The sequence below is a fragment of the Onychomys torridus genome, chromosome 1 (genome assembly GCF_903995425.1).
Source record: "Onychomys torridus chromosome 1, mOncTor1.1, whole genome shotgun sequence".
Lineage (NCBI taxonomy): Eukaryota > Metazoa > Chordata > Mammalia > Rodentia > Cricetidae > Onychomys > Onychomys torridus.
This window is the reverse complement of record NC_050443.1, coordinates 153,336,597-153,353,533: the sequence shown is the minus strand read 5'-3', so window position 1 is coordinate 153,353,533 and position 16,937 is coordinate 153,336,597. Positions and strand designations below refer to the sequence as shown.

The following is a 16,937-nucleotide window of genomic DNA, read 5'->3' as shown; positions in this document are numbered from 1 at the left end:
CAGCATCCAGGGTCACAGAACAAAAAGAGACCTCTCCTCTCCATCCTGGTTCTTCAGCTTCCTCCCTCAGCCCCACCTTGTGGATGTGACCATTACAGAAGCCTCAGTGGGGGTTGGAACTTCCAGGCCAGTGGTGGGATGGCTACCCACTACACCTATCTGCTTCACCTCACACCTGACAGATGGGGCCCCGCTCCTGTGACATCAAGCAGGCTCTATCACTCAGACAGACCTATCTCCATACAAAGCTTCATTGAGGCCCTGAAATAATGCAAATACAACCATGAGCAGGGGGCCTGCCCTGAAGAGTTCTAGGCCAACCCCTCACTGATAGCAGACATGAAGAGAGTATCTGGGACAGGGCGTAAGGAGAGGACTTCTCATCCCACAGATTAACATGATATAAACATCTAATTAATGAGATTACCTTAGACCAGTGTGTGTGTGTGTATGTATTCCACCTGCCACCAAGTGGAACTCAATCCCCAGGACCCACAGAGCAGGAGAGAATCAACTTCTATCTAGATCCCTACTAGTTGCCCTCTGACCTCTACATGTGTGCTGTGGCCAGCACACAAGCCAAGCAAGCACACACACAATAAAAAAAAATTTAAGAGCCTTATAAAGTACACAAGTGTAATGTTGATATATTTATTGAGTTACAATTATATATAAAACACCAATCTATACAGAGGCATTTGGTGCATAATATATACAATTAACTTTTAAAACTTATAATTTACAATAATTGTGAATATAAAACTGACATTGAAACAGTTTCCCAAAGTGATTTATTTGGCTGTTCTTGTTCGAAGCCGTCGTTTGAGAATCTGATGATCACTTTCTTTTACTTTCTGTTCCATTAAAATCTGAAATTAAAAGTTTTTCAAATATAGTTAAAAATAATGTCCTTATAAATGATGTGCTTTTTGCTTAATCACTGACTATAGTATGTGCATTAGAATTTCATTTTTCATCAAAAGTATACATCCGTCTTGAGAGTTTAAAAAAAAAAAAAAAAGAAATTAAAATCCTGAGAGAGTTGGATGGTACAGCCATGTCTAATGGGAATGGCAGAAGTCATAAAACCAGCACAGCTGTTTGACAAAGATCCAGAAAAGCTGAGCCACATGATGACCAGCGTGCCACTTTTGGCTTTGATCACCTGTTGCACATTTGAAGGACTTTTAATATTTGTATAATTGGGGGATAATAGATTGATGGAAATTTTCTTATGAATCATTTATGCCTTCTCCCAGGGTTGCTGCTTCTAAACTTCCCCAGGACAGTCCTGAGCATAATACCCCTCCCACTTTTAGGAAGATATCCTCATCTACTTGAAGGTCTTTCTTATACATAGGACACATAAAGAAGCCAGACGTCTCTTTATGAGGCTGTGAGATATTCTTGAAACATCTGTCCTTGTACCTACTCAAGAACAAGATAACCAAAATAAACTTTAAAGGTCAACAAGATTTGGTAGGCTAGAGGAGTTGGCCACAGATCAGATTGCAAGCCTCTTCGCACTATATACTCAGGCATTCATGTGGCATATAGAGAGAGCAACAGAGTTAGATGAGCTGAAGTTACCTCTGCCCTACACAGAGACTTAGACTGATGGACAAAGAATGATGATAAAAGAAAGCAATGCCGGACCTCCCTTTCTTAGATAAGTTAGCTCATGCAGAGCCACTGTGATGTCAGATGACCAAAGAACAACACAATGCCAGGGTTTGACATATAAACAAAGTCAATAAAGATATAAAATGTAGGCACTGTATTATGCTAGAATTTGAATAATAACTGCAGCAGCATTGGCCTGAGGATTCTTCTTGACTCTGGCCATTAAGTGTTAATAATACAATGCTTGGGACATTGAAATTTGCATGGGCTGGCTTGGAGATTTTGTTTTGGTCTAGCGTCCTTGTAGCCACAAAAGCTAGTAGCCTGAAAATAGGCTGTCATATGCCTCTAAATTCTTAAAAATCGGGTTATGGGGTTAATGAATGAAAGAAGGTATAAAAGATAACTGTTTATCAAGATAACTCTGTCACAGTTTATCAATAATGACTAAAATAGATGCAAGAGAAAGTGAAACACGTGTCCAAAAACAAAAATGATATGATCCATGTTTTGGAGCATCATGAATCTATCCTTGCTTACTGAATTCTGTGTAAAGAAACACTCTGGCTGCTAGTCAAGTCAGTCAGGCAGCAAGATTCTCCCAACCACCGTGCCTAACTCACTTCTTCCCTTGCCAAAACCTTACATCCTCTCAGAACCTGTCCACAGCTGGGGCTGGCTCCTGGCAGTTGGAAAGATGGCTCAGAGGTGAAAAGCACTTGGTGCTCTTTCACAGGATCTGGGTTCAATTCCCAGCACCCGCACAGCAGCTCACAAACATCTGTAACTCCAGTTTCACAGGATCCAATACCCTCTTATGACTTCCACAGGTACCAGGCATGCATGTGGTGCATAGATATACTATAACCAAAACACCCATATACATGTTAAAAATAAAATGATTTTTAAAAAGAAATTAAAATCACAAAATTCAAATTGTTACAAATATGTCAGAAGTAAAAAGAAAATGTATAGTTTTACACTGGTGAAAACTAAAATATTAGCTTACCACTTGGCCAGATATGTTGATGGGAGATGAAATTTCATTTCTGTATAATTTTCGTTTGGCTTTTTTTGGCTGAGACACATTTTCTTTACTTACTTCTACAGCTGAGAACTTTGGAGAACTCATTGTTTCAATTATCTTTTTTGCTGTAAAGTAAATAAAAATGTTAATTCTTGTGTTAATTTTCTAACTGCAAAGGTTTGAAATTCTTAATGAGTTTCAGGCTAGCCTGTACTATATGGGAAGACATTGTCTCAAATACCCAAAACACTAAATAAACCAAATAAATGAATGAAGAAATGTAATGGTAGATTTACTTTAATATGCATATATCAGGATGCCATAATGAATATTCAATAACAACGTAAACAACCCTTTATATGTGCACACGCGCGTGTGCGCACACACAAATTGTTAACAGTGGACAGATTCTAAGAAGTAGACTAGACATGTTAAATCTCCTGCTCAGACACTGACAACCTGCAGTCAGCCTTCACAAAGCCCTTTCTATTTTGACACAACCCTGACTCTAGCCTTTCCATCCCCATCTCCCCCAGTTCCACTCTCAGTTTATCTCACTGCTCCCACTCAGATAATCCCACAAAACCTCTTTACACACTCTCCCTACCTCAAATTACATGTACATTTTCTACTCTTCTATAGTTACCAGCACTGAGACTATTCCCTGCAGTGAATATGCACATATGTATGTATACAGATATACAGAATACATATTTTAACAAAGACGTAGTATGGAACATGTCCACATTATAGGTCACTATTCCTCCACAGTCTCTGCATGAGTTCCTGCCCTAACATCTTTCAATGATGAGAAATTTAAAGTCAATAAACCCTTTCCTCCCCCAAGATAGTATGGTATATATATAGATAGTTAATATTTACAGATAGGTAAGACAAAAACAAAACCATTGCAAAGATACACAATACTAACAGTGATTACCTCCAAAAGGTCAAAGAGCACAACCCCACATTTCTATGCCCACATCACATTTCCTTCCTAAAAAGTTTCCAAAGTTCCCTCATTATTATGAGTGGCTTTCTCTCTCCCACAATAGTATCCAACCACTTTAATTTTACCTCTACTATATTAAACAGCCTGCTCTATCTAAATAATTACTTAAAGTGAGCCCTTCTATTTCAATATATAGTGAACATCTAGGAACATCATCTCCCTCCCCCCCCCCCCCCCCCCCCGGGTTTTCAAGACAGGGTTTCTCTGTGTAGCTTTGCGCCTTTCCCAGAACTCAATTTGTAGACCAGACTGGCCTCAAACTCACAAAGATCCAACTGGCTCTGCCTTCCGAGTGCTGGGATTAAAGGTGTGCGCCACCAACACCCGGCTAGAACATCGTCTTTTCATCTGATTTTTCCCACAGTATCTAGGATAAGACAAAGCCTGCCCACTCTACGCATTAGATTTACTAAACTGTTAAATGTATATGTAACTAGGCAGCAGAAAGCACTCTACATGTATTAAAAAGGTCATTTAACTTTTCCACAAACCTTTTGATTGAAGAATTGTTGGAGAATGGTGCAAGAAGTCTCCAAATTTCTGTAGTGTTCCCTCTCTTTTTTTAGAGGCTATGTTTGCACTAGCTGTAGATGCCTGGCTCCGTAACGAGTATGTTTTCTTAGATGATGGACATAAGGAAACCTAAGAAACAAACACTTTCTGTCACTAACAATGAAAATGGTACATGGAAATAGTTATGGCCAGTTAATTGAAGGAAGTTGGAATTAAGTTTGTGTATTAAGATCACAGGGCTAAACAAGGCATACTAGTGTAAGCTAGTGTAAGGATGAGTGAACACATGAAGAAATGCCTGCTAATGCGCAAGTGCTAAAGGTATATTCAAATATGAACTACATGGGCAAGAAAAGAGGATAAATTGAGTTTTAATTGGACATGACTGAATTTTAGAAAAACTACTGCTCAAAATTTGATATCTTACATCTAAGCTCCCACTTTATCATGTAAACTACAGAAACAGTCATCTAGAGCAAGGACAAACCTTTTGATCTTTTTTGACTGAGGAATCTCTATGTACCAAAGCAGGGAACTGCACATTATTTCTGGGTGTAGAATTCTTCTTATTTTCACATTTCACCAAGTCCTAGAAGTAATAAATTATAGCACTGGTTACTTTCTTGATGATAATTTCTTTAGACTCAAAAAGAATATCTGTAAATGCTAAGAACAACTATCCTAATTAGTAAACAGAGACAGTTTGAGATAAAAAATCAATAGCAATGCTGAAGATATTTGGTTGCTTTTGCCAGAGATATAAAAGCCCAAACTATAAATCACAAGACCTCACAACAATAAGGCCTCCAGCTTGGAACACAGTTGTGCTGAGGTTGAGAACCATGGGTCAAAGTGTGAACTTAGGATGGGATGGCCTGAGCTCAATGGAGAACCTACAAGAACATGTTTCACCTGAACTTTCCCTAAGTGCAGTTCTACATAATCATTTCCCCATCTCCAAAAACATACATGCCTAAGATCTACCATTAAAATCTGCCAGCATCAAAAGAAAAATAAAACATCACAAATGTAAAATGGGAAAATAAGAAATGGTACAATTCCAGTTAATCTCTGCAGTTAAGAGCAATGGGATCAGGGGCTGTCCCTAACACTTTGGCTGGCTTTTGGGAAGCTATTCCTCATACTGGACTGCCTTGCCCAGCCTAAATACAAGGGAACATTATTGATACCCATGAGAGGCCTGCTCCTTTCTGAACAGAAACAGAGGAGTGGATTGGGGGTGGGGCGAGCAGAGGAGAGGAGGGGAAACTGTAGCCAGGATGCAAACCAAACAAATAAAAATTTTTAAAAAGAAATGAACCTAATTGTTCTATAGCTGAGTGTGGAAGGCAGAGGCAGGCAGATCTCTGTAAGATCAAGGCTAGCCTGGTCTACACAGTGAGTTCCAACAGCCAAGGATATGTAAAGAGACCCCTGTCTCAAACAAACAAACAAAAAAAAACCCAACAACACTAGCTACTTTTGTAAAGGACCCAGGTTCAATTCCCAGCACCCACATGGTAGCTCATAACCATCTATAACTCTAGTTCCAGGAGACCCAGTACCCACTTCTGGCCTCCCTAGGTAATAAATGCATGTGGTGCACAAACATGCAGGCAAAACACCCATCCACATAAAATGAGAATAAATAGATCTTTTTTAAAAGAAAAAAAAGGAAATCTTACACTATTTCATCTTTCCTAAATGTGCATAGCATTTTTACTGTTCACTTTTCCACATAACCTTACAGAGAATGAAGCCTTTTGTGGGATATATTTACTGAATTTAACTATTATAATCTTAGCTGTAAACAAAAGAATACAAGTATACAAGAAGTGAGCAAAGTACAAGTAGAGAAGCAGAGGAGACATCATGGCCAAACATCAGAATCAAGAATCCAAGTTACAGAATTGTGGTGGGTATTGTGTTCCCTGAAATATTGTGTGTTTCCCGAAATAAACATATCTGGGGTCAGAGAACAGACAGCCACTAGAACAGAGCCAGAAATGGTGGCTAGAAAATGGGAAGAGTAAGCCATAACAGAAGTTGGGCGGTGGTGGTACACACCTTTAATCCCAGCACTTGGGAAGCAGAGCCAGGTGGATCTCTGTGTGTTCAAGGCCACTTTAGAAACAGCTAAGCATGGTGACCCACGCCTTTAATCTCAGGGAGTGGGGGCAGAAAGAAAAAGGTATATAAGGCTTGAGGACCAGGAACTAAGGGGGAAAAAGCGTGTAGTTAGTTAAGCTTTGGAGCAACACAGTTCAGCTGAGATTCATGTGGAGGAGGACTCAGAAGCTTCCAGCCTGAGGAAACAGGATCACCTGAGGAACTAGCAAGGTGAGATAGCTGTGGCTTGTTCTGCTTCTCTGATCTTCCAGCATTCACCCCCATAACTGGCCTCGGGTTTGAGTTTTATTAATAAGACTCTTTAAGTTTCCTGTTACACAGAATAGTCCGCCCAGGGTCATAAGCAGACTGCATGAAAAGTTAATGCAGTTAAAGAATAATCACAGGAAGCAAATGAGGCAAGATGGCAAGGCTGGACCAGCTCATTTGGAATGCTCAATCAAGAGCTTCTGGGAGTATTTACTGGAACAGAATACAGCACTGTATATAGCACTGCTGAACAGATTTTCACAAGTGCCAAAGGGCTGATGACAAAATCAGATAAAATTTTACATTTCAACATTATAAAACTATAACAATCAGAAAATCTTTTCTGAGATACATATGAAGAAAATATACCAGGAAAATAAACAGTATTTCAACTTTTCCTTCTTAATACTAGGGGGGAAATATAACAAGGAAAAAAATGAATGTAGCTTAGAAGATGATGAAATTCAAATATTTCAGTCATATTTAAAATCTGCCTATAAATAAATAAATGCCTCTGAAGATCTAACTACTAAGATTCAAGGCACTGCGTGGACCACAGAGAAGCTGTGCTCACTACTGCCCACTCGGGGAGTGTGGTACCCAACAGCCAGGTACAGTGACTACTATTTTTGTTCTTCCTCCAGCTTGAAAATACATCACTCTTTAAAGAAGTAAAGGGAAATTGAAGAAGTCTCTTTTGCCAAACATTTTAGGCTTAAAACAAGTAATTTTAAAAGCAAATATTATCAACTATTACATTCCTCCCACAGAGAGAAAAACTTTAATATACTACTTCAGAGAGAACTAAGGATCAGAAGGCTAATATGGCTCAGATACAGTACAAAGTCTGGCAACCCTACCACCAAGAAGCTGCACTACCAAGTAGTAAAAGCTTCCACCCACCAGCCCATGGAAGGTCCAAATCCTAACATCAGCTGACGGAAAAAGAATTTAATCTTCCAAAACCTCCCATGATCACAGAGACTTAAGATTTTAGTTAAATGACAAAGACACTGATCAAGCAAGTTTACCATTTCAATTTCTCCCATTTCTTTACCAAACATTCCCATCCCACTGCAGGTAACGGAACTCGCTCAGTACAAACTGGGATACTAAAATACGTGTCTAGTAAAAGTCATCCTTATCTGACCTACTACAGATGAAACGAAGTAACGAATGAATAAGCACGCTTTCTGAGGACTATGACGCTCCTGTATCATTCCGTAAGTTGTGATAACAGGCCTCTAGAATGAGTTCTTCTCAACAGAACAGTGCAGCAGACTTAACTAAACTACAACCGAGCCTAGTACCAGTGTCTACTTGCTAAGTTTACTCATCGTAACTGTACCTCCTCCATTTCAGTACTCTTCCTCTTCCGTGCCTTGGGAATCTTAATTGTGACCGGTGTAGCACAACCAGGGTGCTTCACTGCCATTTTGTTTGGCTGCAAAGGTGTAAACTGAATCTCTAATTCAGGTTTTGGAAATCGAGTGCTTTGATCATTTTCTGTTGACACTTCACAAGAGTCCAGAACTACAGATCCATCCTACAACAAAAATAAAAATGAAAGAAGGGGTCATTCATTTTTGTAACATAGATTTATAAATGACAAAGAATTACTTTCTCAAATGCTATTCAAGACAATGACTTGAGAAAGATAAAGGACTGAGCTGGACATCAGCAAGGACAGAAGACTGACATATCTACACTCTCCAGGTTATACAAGGTATATTAAAATAGGGACCTGGGTTCACTCCCTAGTACCAAAAATAGGATGGAGGCAAATTAAGAGATCAGTATGACCCAGATTTGTATGATCCTAAGAGCTTTACATTTAAAGGATTACTGGACCCCATCACAAAACCTGCCAAGTCAGAAACCTCCAAGGAAGAATTTGGTATTTTAAACAAGCACCCCTATTACAACAGATTTAACTCTACCAACAGCTTCTCTGTGACGCTTTCCCTTTAGGAAAGGAGTCTTGCACTCTCCTTTGATGGTTGCCATGGCTACTAGAGGTGACAGGAGAACACCAGGGTCCTGAAGTGCAATCACAGGAAACACCGCCACTGACATCCTGCTCCCTTCCCCCTTGGGAAGCTTTCAGGACACTTTCCCTATTGAAAATGTCCCAAACCCAAATCCAGCCACTACACTGTGAGAAGCTTGGGCCACAGGCAGAGGTCACTATGCAAAATGAGTCACTCGGCCTTTCAGCCTCATTGATGATGTAGATTTCACACAAACAGTAAAAATACACCCAAAAGAAAGCCAAATTTGATTCCTCCAAAACCATGGAATAGACAATAACTACTAGAATTGTCAATAGGAACAGAAACCAAGATTTTAGGACAAAGTATATAAATTTATGGGGTAAGTAACGTTCTATCATGTATGACCAGAAAAAGAACAGGAGGAAGGGAAGAAAGTTGTAAGGGAGGGTGAGTAAGAACAAAGTATAATGATATCTGTATAGAAATGCTACCACAAAAACAAGTTTAAAAAATGAAAACTTTCTGTATGGGGCTGGACAGGTGGCTCAGCGGTCAAGGGCACTTGTTCTTTCAGAGGGCTTTGATCCCCAGCACCCACATGGTGCCTCACAACTCTACCATGCCAGGGGATCTTCTAACCTGTGCGTACTAGGCATGCACATGGTACACAGATATATGTGCAGACAAAACAGTCATACACATAAAATAAAAAATAATCTAAAAAAAACTTTCTGTATGGATCAAGTTTAAACTGTTAGACAAACTATTTTTTGTATTAGTCACTAAAATCAAGACTAGAATACAAAAGAAAAACAGCTCATGTTATTTTTCCTAGAATTAAAATGCCTTTCTCTTCCATTCTTTACTTACTAAGTTTCTGTTCACCAGTAAGCACAGCATGATATCATACTCGTTAATCCATCCCTACAACACCCCAGGCAAAACACAATGTATCTTGGGGTTCCTTCCAAGGCTCCCCTCATGAGTAACATCACTCTATAATAGGGACTTGTCTCCAATATTACTAACTCCATGAAGATGGCAATCATGTCTCATTATGTTTGTGCCCTTGGTGTTTTGCAAAATTCCCAATGCTAAGTAACCACAATAAATGTTTAAAAGAGAAATTTTGAAATAATTAAAATATTTAAGTATTGAGTAATCCTACATGAGGAATTCTACCTTAAACACAAAACACTAAACCCAATACAAATATAGTGAGCTTATGTGGCTCTTAGAGGTTGACGGTAGTTATTATACTAGATACAATTTCAAAAGAAAGTACTATGAAAACAAATATTGACCTTTATTTTATCTTTTATGAGATATTCTATTTATGACTATCAATAACACTTTAAAGAGGAAGTAGAAGCTAGTGAGATGATCTGAGCTTGGTCACCACGGCCTATATAAAGGTGGAAAAAGAGAATCAACTTCACCAAATTGTTCTCTGACCTCCATGTGTGCTGTGTGGCGAGCATACTGCCCACCCAAAAACAGACTTTAAGAAACTAAACCAAAATTAAGTAACTAAGATAAATGTAATTTAGGGGTCTAATTTCTTAAGTCTCTAAATTTCCTTCATATATCTGAGTATACATAGCTAATTGTGTAGCAAGGCCCTGTAAAACTCGATTACATCATACTTGCAAGTGCTGATGATTAACAGCACGTGAAGAGAGCAAAGGACTGGTTGTATTACTGAATACCAACCTCTGCTGTATCCCTAGAAATTTCAAAACTTGTTGATTGAGGTTCAGTTTCAACTCCACCAACATCAAGTGAACCACTATGTTCAGGCTTGAGATTCATGGTTTGGTTTTCCTGAAATAAGAAAATCATTTGTAATCTGAAAATAAACACTTAACATAGAGTTTTACAAATTAAGACTTGCACAGACTACTTATTAGAAATGCAGACTTTAATAAACCACTTTTCATTCCTTCAACATTTTCAACTTTAGGCGAGGAAAATGCTGGGCAACTTACCAAAGTCTTGTGAGTCAGGCACAGATGAGATCTGAAAGTCTGAATCCACTTGCCATTTTTTTATAATTGTCTAGCAGAGTGTGAAAGAATCACTTTTAGCTGGGCATAGTGGTGAATGGTTAATAATCAGCTTTCAGGAGACTGGTGCAGGAGAACCACTGGCAGGGTGGTCCAGCAGGTAAAAACTACTGCATCTCAAGTCACACAGCCTGAATTCAATCTTTGGAAGCCATGATGGAAGGAAAGACCTGAGACCCCAAAGATATCTTCTGACCTGTGCAGTGAGTGTGGACATGGCTAGACAGAGTGACACACCTAGCTATGTTAAATGGCAGAGTCAGAACTTAGCTAGAACTCGAATCTCAATTTTGATAAAATTATTCTTGAAAGACTATAGGTGGGTTAGCAGGATGGCTTAGCTAGTCAAGACTCATGCCACCAAGCCAGGCAGACTGACATTGAGTTGGATCCCATAACCTACACGGTAGAGGGCAAATGACCACCATTCCCTATGGTTATCCTCTGACCTCCACAATCGTGCTGTGGTCTTCTATGTACACACACACACACACACACACACACACAAAATAAATAAGTATGTGTAAAACAAAAAAAGTAAGAAACCTAGAGGGTGCTCAGTAATGCAAACACAGCCTTAAGAATTGAAAGAGAAGGGGTTGAGGACTTAGCTCAGTGGTAGAGCACTTGCCCAGCAAGCGCAAGGTCCTGGGTTCGGTCCTCAGCTCCCAGGGGAAAAAAATAGAATTGAAAGAGAAAATAGTAACTAAATCATTCTTACAACCTACTCTTCACGCTATTTTCCTTTAAGATAGGACGTGTTCTCAAACCTTATTTATGTGACTCACAGAAATATTACATGGTTTAACTTAAATTCCAATGTTTATCTGAACACTGCCATCACCAAACTGTACCCATGTCACCTCTTTAGCATTAGCAAGTAACAGACTCCCACCAGGCCTGGAACTTGCTATGTAGACCAGGCCAGCCTCAAACTCACACAAATCCCCCACTCCCTATCCCCCAAGCTCCAGGATTAAATACATGTTCACCATACCTCGCATGTTACCTATTTTAGATAGTTTAGAAATGCTCAATATTCCCACAAGGATCCTGTAATCATAGTAACAGCAGTCAAAACCTAGTTTTTCTAACTTCCTGTTCTTTGTTATTTATACAGCATACAGTATACAGTCTCTATAAGAAGGTGTTCTTACCTAAGAGCAAAAGTAGTAAATGTTCTGATGTGTGACACACATAAACACACACACCGAATGCATGGAATCTGGTTCTATAACCAGGCTGGCCTTGCTCTTGCAATCCTTCCACCTCAGTTTCTAAAATGCTGAGGACTGACTCTAGCTATGCACGTCCATGCCTGACTAGAGCAACACATTTGTATGGTTTGTGCTACTATGGACTGAATCCAGAGCTTTGCACATACCAGTCAAGCCTTCCACCACTGAGCTACATATCCCCCAGCCTTAGAGCAGTCAACTTTGAAGTATAGATTGATTATTCATTCCAGAAAGTCTAGCTTCAAATATGCCCTGACTCTGTTTATCAGGATGTCACTACCCACAAAAAATAAGCTCCCCATTTAGGATTTTTCAATCCAATTCATGATGCCTCTCCATCACTATACTTACTTTAAAAATGTTTTGTATCTTCACATACTAATATTAAGAGTAGGCTAGAATGGGTGCATGGTGGTGCATGCCTTTAATCGCAGCAGGGACAGGTACATCTCTATGAGTTCCAGTACAGGTAGATCTAAAATGAGACCACCTCAAATTTTTTTGATCAATTAATTAAATTTAACTAAGGGTGGATCCATTATTCAAGTGCCACCAAAACCTCAAACTAAAACACATTTTTTCAATTTTAAGATAATCCTAAATTATAGACTTTCTAATTACTTTGATCTGGGAAGTATGAACAAGCTACTAAGAAGTGTTACGTTTTGGCCATTGACAAATCAACTATAATAATAAACTCTGAAAATTCAAAAACCATGAAAAATATCCAGAATGTTCGAGCTTTTGCTTCTTTTCTGATGCACTGAGTAACCACGGTTGGGAAGTAATGTGAAGGCAGTCTGTGCTCAACAGGAAGGTACAGAAAGTGGGAGTGGACTGACCGGCCCCATGCTTTCCCTTGCAGCCCGTTTCAGTTGCTGGATTTCCTCCTCCTTCTGCTCAATGCTGGAGAGCAGCGCCTTCAGCTGCACCTCTAATGCTGTCACCAGCTGGTCCCGCTCCTCTCTCCACTTCTGAAGGTCAGCAGTTTTCTCTGCCAGCTGTGCTGCTAGTGTTTCCTAGTCAACAAGCACCAAAGTCACCAAAGCATAATGACACAGGTATGAATATGCCAAAATGGAACCCATCACCTTGTTTCCTAACTTAAAAAATTAATTTAAAAATTTAACATAAATCATTATAATGAATCTAAGAATATTTTTAAATTTTTATTAAATATAACATGGTAAATATAATATAGAACATACCATTCATTCATGTGTGGATGACATGCTTATAAAATACAAAAAAAAATTTATATATTAAATACTCATGCCAGAAATGGTGGCCCACACCTTTAATCCTAATACTCAAGAGGCATAAGCAGGTGGATCTCTGTGAATCCCTGGTCAGCCTGGTCGATATATTGTGTTCTAGGCTAGACAAATGAGACCCTGACTCAAAATCACTAGCTATGTTAAATGGCAGAGTCAGAACTTAGCTAGAACTCGAATTATTTATAATCCAAATTCTACTACATATCAAAAAGATTGTTCACCATTCCCAAATAGGATTAATTCAGGGATATGAGTAAGTTATCATACAAAAAACAAAAAATACAATAAATCACACTAACAAACTCACAGAGATCACATAACTATCTCAACAGATCCAGAAAGAAAGAGGAAAAAAACAAAAACAAAAAAACTTCTGACAAAGTTCAACCCTTCATGATAAAAGCTAGGGATAAAAGGTTCATACTTCAATATAACAAGTCATATGATTAACCTATAGCCAACACTATACTAAATGGAGGAAAGGCAAACATTTCTGAAACAACAAAGAAAGAGTGGTATCCACCTTCCCACTCTTATTCAATAGAAGACTAGACATTGCAGTGCAATAAGCCAAGATAAATAAGATAAAAACAGGAAAGGAAGACATCAAACTATTCCTATTAACGAACAACATGATTCTGTATATAGAGAAACTATCCAGAAAAAAATCTTAGGACTGATCAACATCTTGAGCAAAGTAGCAGCATACAAAATGAACAGAATTCAGTAGCTTCTGCATACACCAATGATAAACATACTAAAAGGAGAAACCAGAAAAAAAATTCCATTCCCAATGGCTTTAATGAAAAACAAAATACCTAAAAATAAACCAAAGCAAGAAGTGAAAGCCCTCTGCAAGGAAAATTTTAAAACACCAAAGAAACTGAAGAAGATACTAGAACACAAACACTTCTGTGTTCAAGCATAGGCAGAATTAATATAGTAAAATGCCCACATCACCAAAAATAACCTACAGTTTCAAATTCTAATGACAATCTTCATAAACGGAGGGTGGGGGAGATCAAGCCAAAAACTCACTTTGAACTACAAAAGATTCCAGATAACCAAAGCAATCCTAAGCAAAAATAACAATACTGGAATACTGGAGACATCACAATCTCAAGTCATACTTCAAAGCCACCATAACAAACCAGCATGACACTAGCATAGCAACAGATGTGTTTCCACAGGGAACAGAAGAGAAGACACGGGCTGAAACTCATACAGCTACAAACACCTTAATGGACAAAGCCCCCTTAGCACATGGTGCTGACAAATCTGGACAGCAAACTGCAGAATAAAAATGCTAAGATCCTATCTCTCTCACCCTGCACAAAAATAAATTCAAAGTAGACCAAAAGGCTAGAAGCTCTGAAAGTGTTGGAGGAAAACACTCTGAAACACAAGCACTGGCAAAGTCTTTCTCTGTTAGCTCAGGAAGTAATCTCTAGAACTGACAAAATGGGTTACAAAAAGTCAAAAGCTTCTACACGGTAAAGGAAACAATCAAGTGAAGAGAGAACATATAGAATCTTCGCTAGCTATGCATCTGACAAGAAGATTACTATCTAGATATTAAAATCAAACAAACCCCATTTGGGCTCATGAGAACACACAGTTCACTAAAGATGAAATACAGATGGGCAGTAAACATGACAATTGTTAAATATCCTTAACAATCAGGGAAATACAATCAGGCATTTTCAAAGTGTCTAAATGAAGTGAGAAAAGCTAGGAAAACACAAGACTGAATGTCATGGTCAAACGGGGGATTATCTTACAAAAAGACAACCTGCTCACAACAAGAATTGGAGTAACGTTAACAAAGCAAGGGGAAAGGTGAAATATATTAAAGAACCACTGCTACCAACCACTTCATTCTGTAGCTTTAAACAGCGCTCCCTGTCTTCAGCGTATTTTTTTATCTCTCTGTTCCGTAGATTCTCAGCTTCTTTTGCTTGAGTGGTAAGGGCTGCTTTTTCCTCTAACCACTTTTTTCTATCAGTTTTATATTTCTCTTCGGATTCCTGAGCAGATGATAAAAGTTATTTTCACATGGCTAAGTAGTAAGTCTCAATAATATTTTCATGCAATCCATCCATTTTTACCTTTTCAAAAAACATCAAACAAGTGTTTTTTGTTAAATAATGACAATATCAATTTATTTCAGATTTTAAACAAGAACATTAACTGGCTTGCTTCCTTATAAACAATATTTTCCTATGAAATTCCTTCATCAATGAGCTTAATATAAACTAAACAACTGACATGTCTGTAAGTGTTACAGAGACTCCGACAAATATACCTAAAGGGGAGGGGTCCACTGACACCTGGTCTGTAACAATAATTTGAAATCGCATAGCTCCAAAAGTAAAACACAGAATGACAAATAACCTGTATAATTTATTAAGGAATCATTCAGGAGAAATGATCAGGGCATAGAGATAAGTGATTTTCAAACTGAACTCCAGAGATCTTTGCACTCACAGCAATCTAATTTCAGACACTGAAAATCCAAAGAAAATTCTAAAACCCAAACAGCAGCACTCCAAATCAGAAATAAAGTTTGCAAGACAGGAGATTACAATATCTCGGAGAAATGCAAACACAGCAACAATCTTAATATGGCAGATGTATTACAGTTTGTCACAACAAATGGATCGTTTGTTCTAGCTGCTTTTTGCATTTTTTAAATGGAAAGGACACACACTAAACTCTATAATTAGTCATTACAAAGAAAAAGTAATTTTTCCTGTTATTTTCAATAAATAACTCAGGGCACATGCCTTTAATCCCAGCACTTAGAAGGCAGAGGCAGGTAGATCTCTATGAGTTCAAGGCCAGCCTGGTCTAAAAAGTTAGTTCCAGGACAGCCAGGGCTACATAGTGAGAACGTTTCAAAGACAAAAAAAAATCAAAAACAAAACAGAGAAAAAATATACATATATCAGATGCAGAACTAGGCATGGGGCATATACAATCCCATAATCCCAGCATCTTGGGGGCAGAGGCAGGAGGATCAAAGTTCAAGGTCACCCTCAAACATATACTGAGTTTCATGCTAGTCTCTAGTAGGTGCTAAATCCAATGGAAAAAGCATTTATTTCCCTCAATACTATAATCTGTATATCCTACATATAGTACATTAAACATGAACAAGAATGTATATAAATATAAGATTTCCTTTATGTAGCATATGTTCATGTTTCAATGTTCAGATATACAACTCTATTCAAAACAATAATCGAACTTGGAAAACGTTACCAATAATCAAAGTTAGTCTCCCAATGACTGTCTTCTCCAGAGCAATATTTGCTAGGTAAGAAATGGAGTAGAAAAATAGATACAAAGACAACAAAAGCAGTATTTTAAATATTACATATACATGGTCAGGTGGGCTTAGCAGGTAAACGTACTGGCTGCAAAAGCCTGTCCTCTCAAAGCTAGACCTAGAACCCATGCTTTAAAATATACATGGTGGTGTACACCTGCAACGCCAGCACTCCTATAGCAAAATGGGAGGCAGATATGGAAGAAGTACCAGAAGTGAATGAACCAGCTGGCCTGAAGATGCTGCTTATCAACAGAAAGAAGAAATTCTGCCTCAACAACTAAAAGTTGTCCTCTTACTTCCACATATGCTGTGATGCACACACACATACACACACACATACACACATACACACACACCAAAGAAAAAAAAGTTAATTACACATATAAAACATAAAATTGAGGATACAATCACTGATTTCATTGGCTCATAATAAATTATGTCTTGGGAATTTTCCCCAGAATATTTTCAAAAGTG

The 16,937-nt window shown here is 38.4% G+C and overlaps 1 protein-coding gene across 1 annotated transcript in view; it reads right to left on the bottom strand.

Moving 5' to 3' along the window:
* Window positions 1-654: 654 nt before the first annotated feature.
* The window catches only part of Kif20b (kinesin family member 20B), a 64,237-nt gene continuing 47,954 nt past the window's right edge, over window positions 655-16,937 (bottom strand). Inside the window, exons 25-32 of the mRNA XM_036176993.1 lie at window positions 15,001-15,156; window positions 12,695-12,871; window positions 10,262-10,372; window positions 7,903-8,100; window positions 4,663-4,764; window positions 4,154-4,304; window positions 2,633-2,775; window positions 655-869 (exon numbers count right to left, since the gene is read on the bottom strand). Coding sequence (XP_036032886.1) covers window positions 792-869; window positions 2,633-2,775; window positions 4,154-4,304; window positions 4,663-4,764; window positions 7,903-8,100; window positions 10,262-10,372; window positions 12,695-12,871; window positions 15,001-15,156 — 1,116 coding nt within the window. The 3' untranslated portion in view covers window positions 655-791. The remainder of the gene's footprint in view (window positions 870-2,632; window positions 2,776-4,153; window positions 4,305-4,662; window positions 4,765-7,902; window positions 8,101-10,261; window positions 10,373-12,694; window positions 12,872-15,000; window positions 15,157-16,937) is intronic.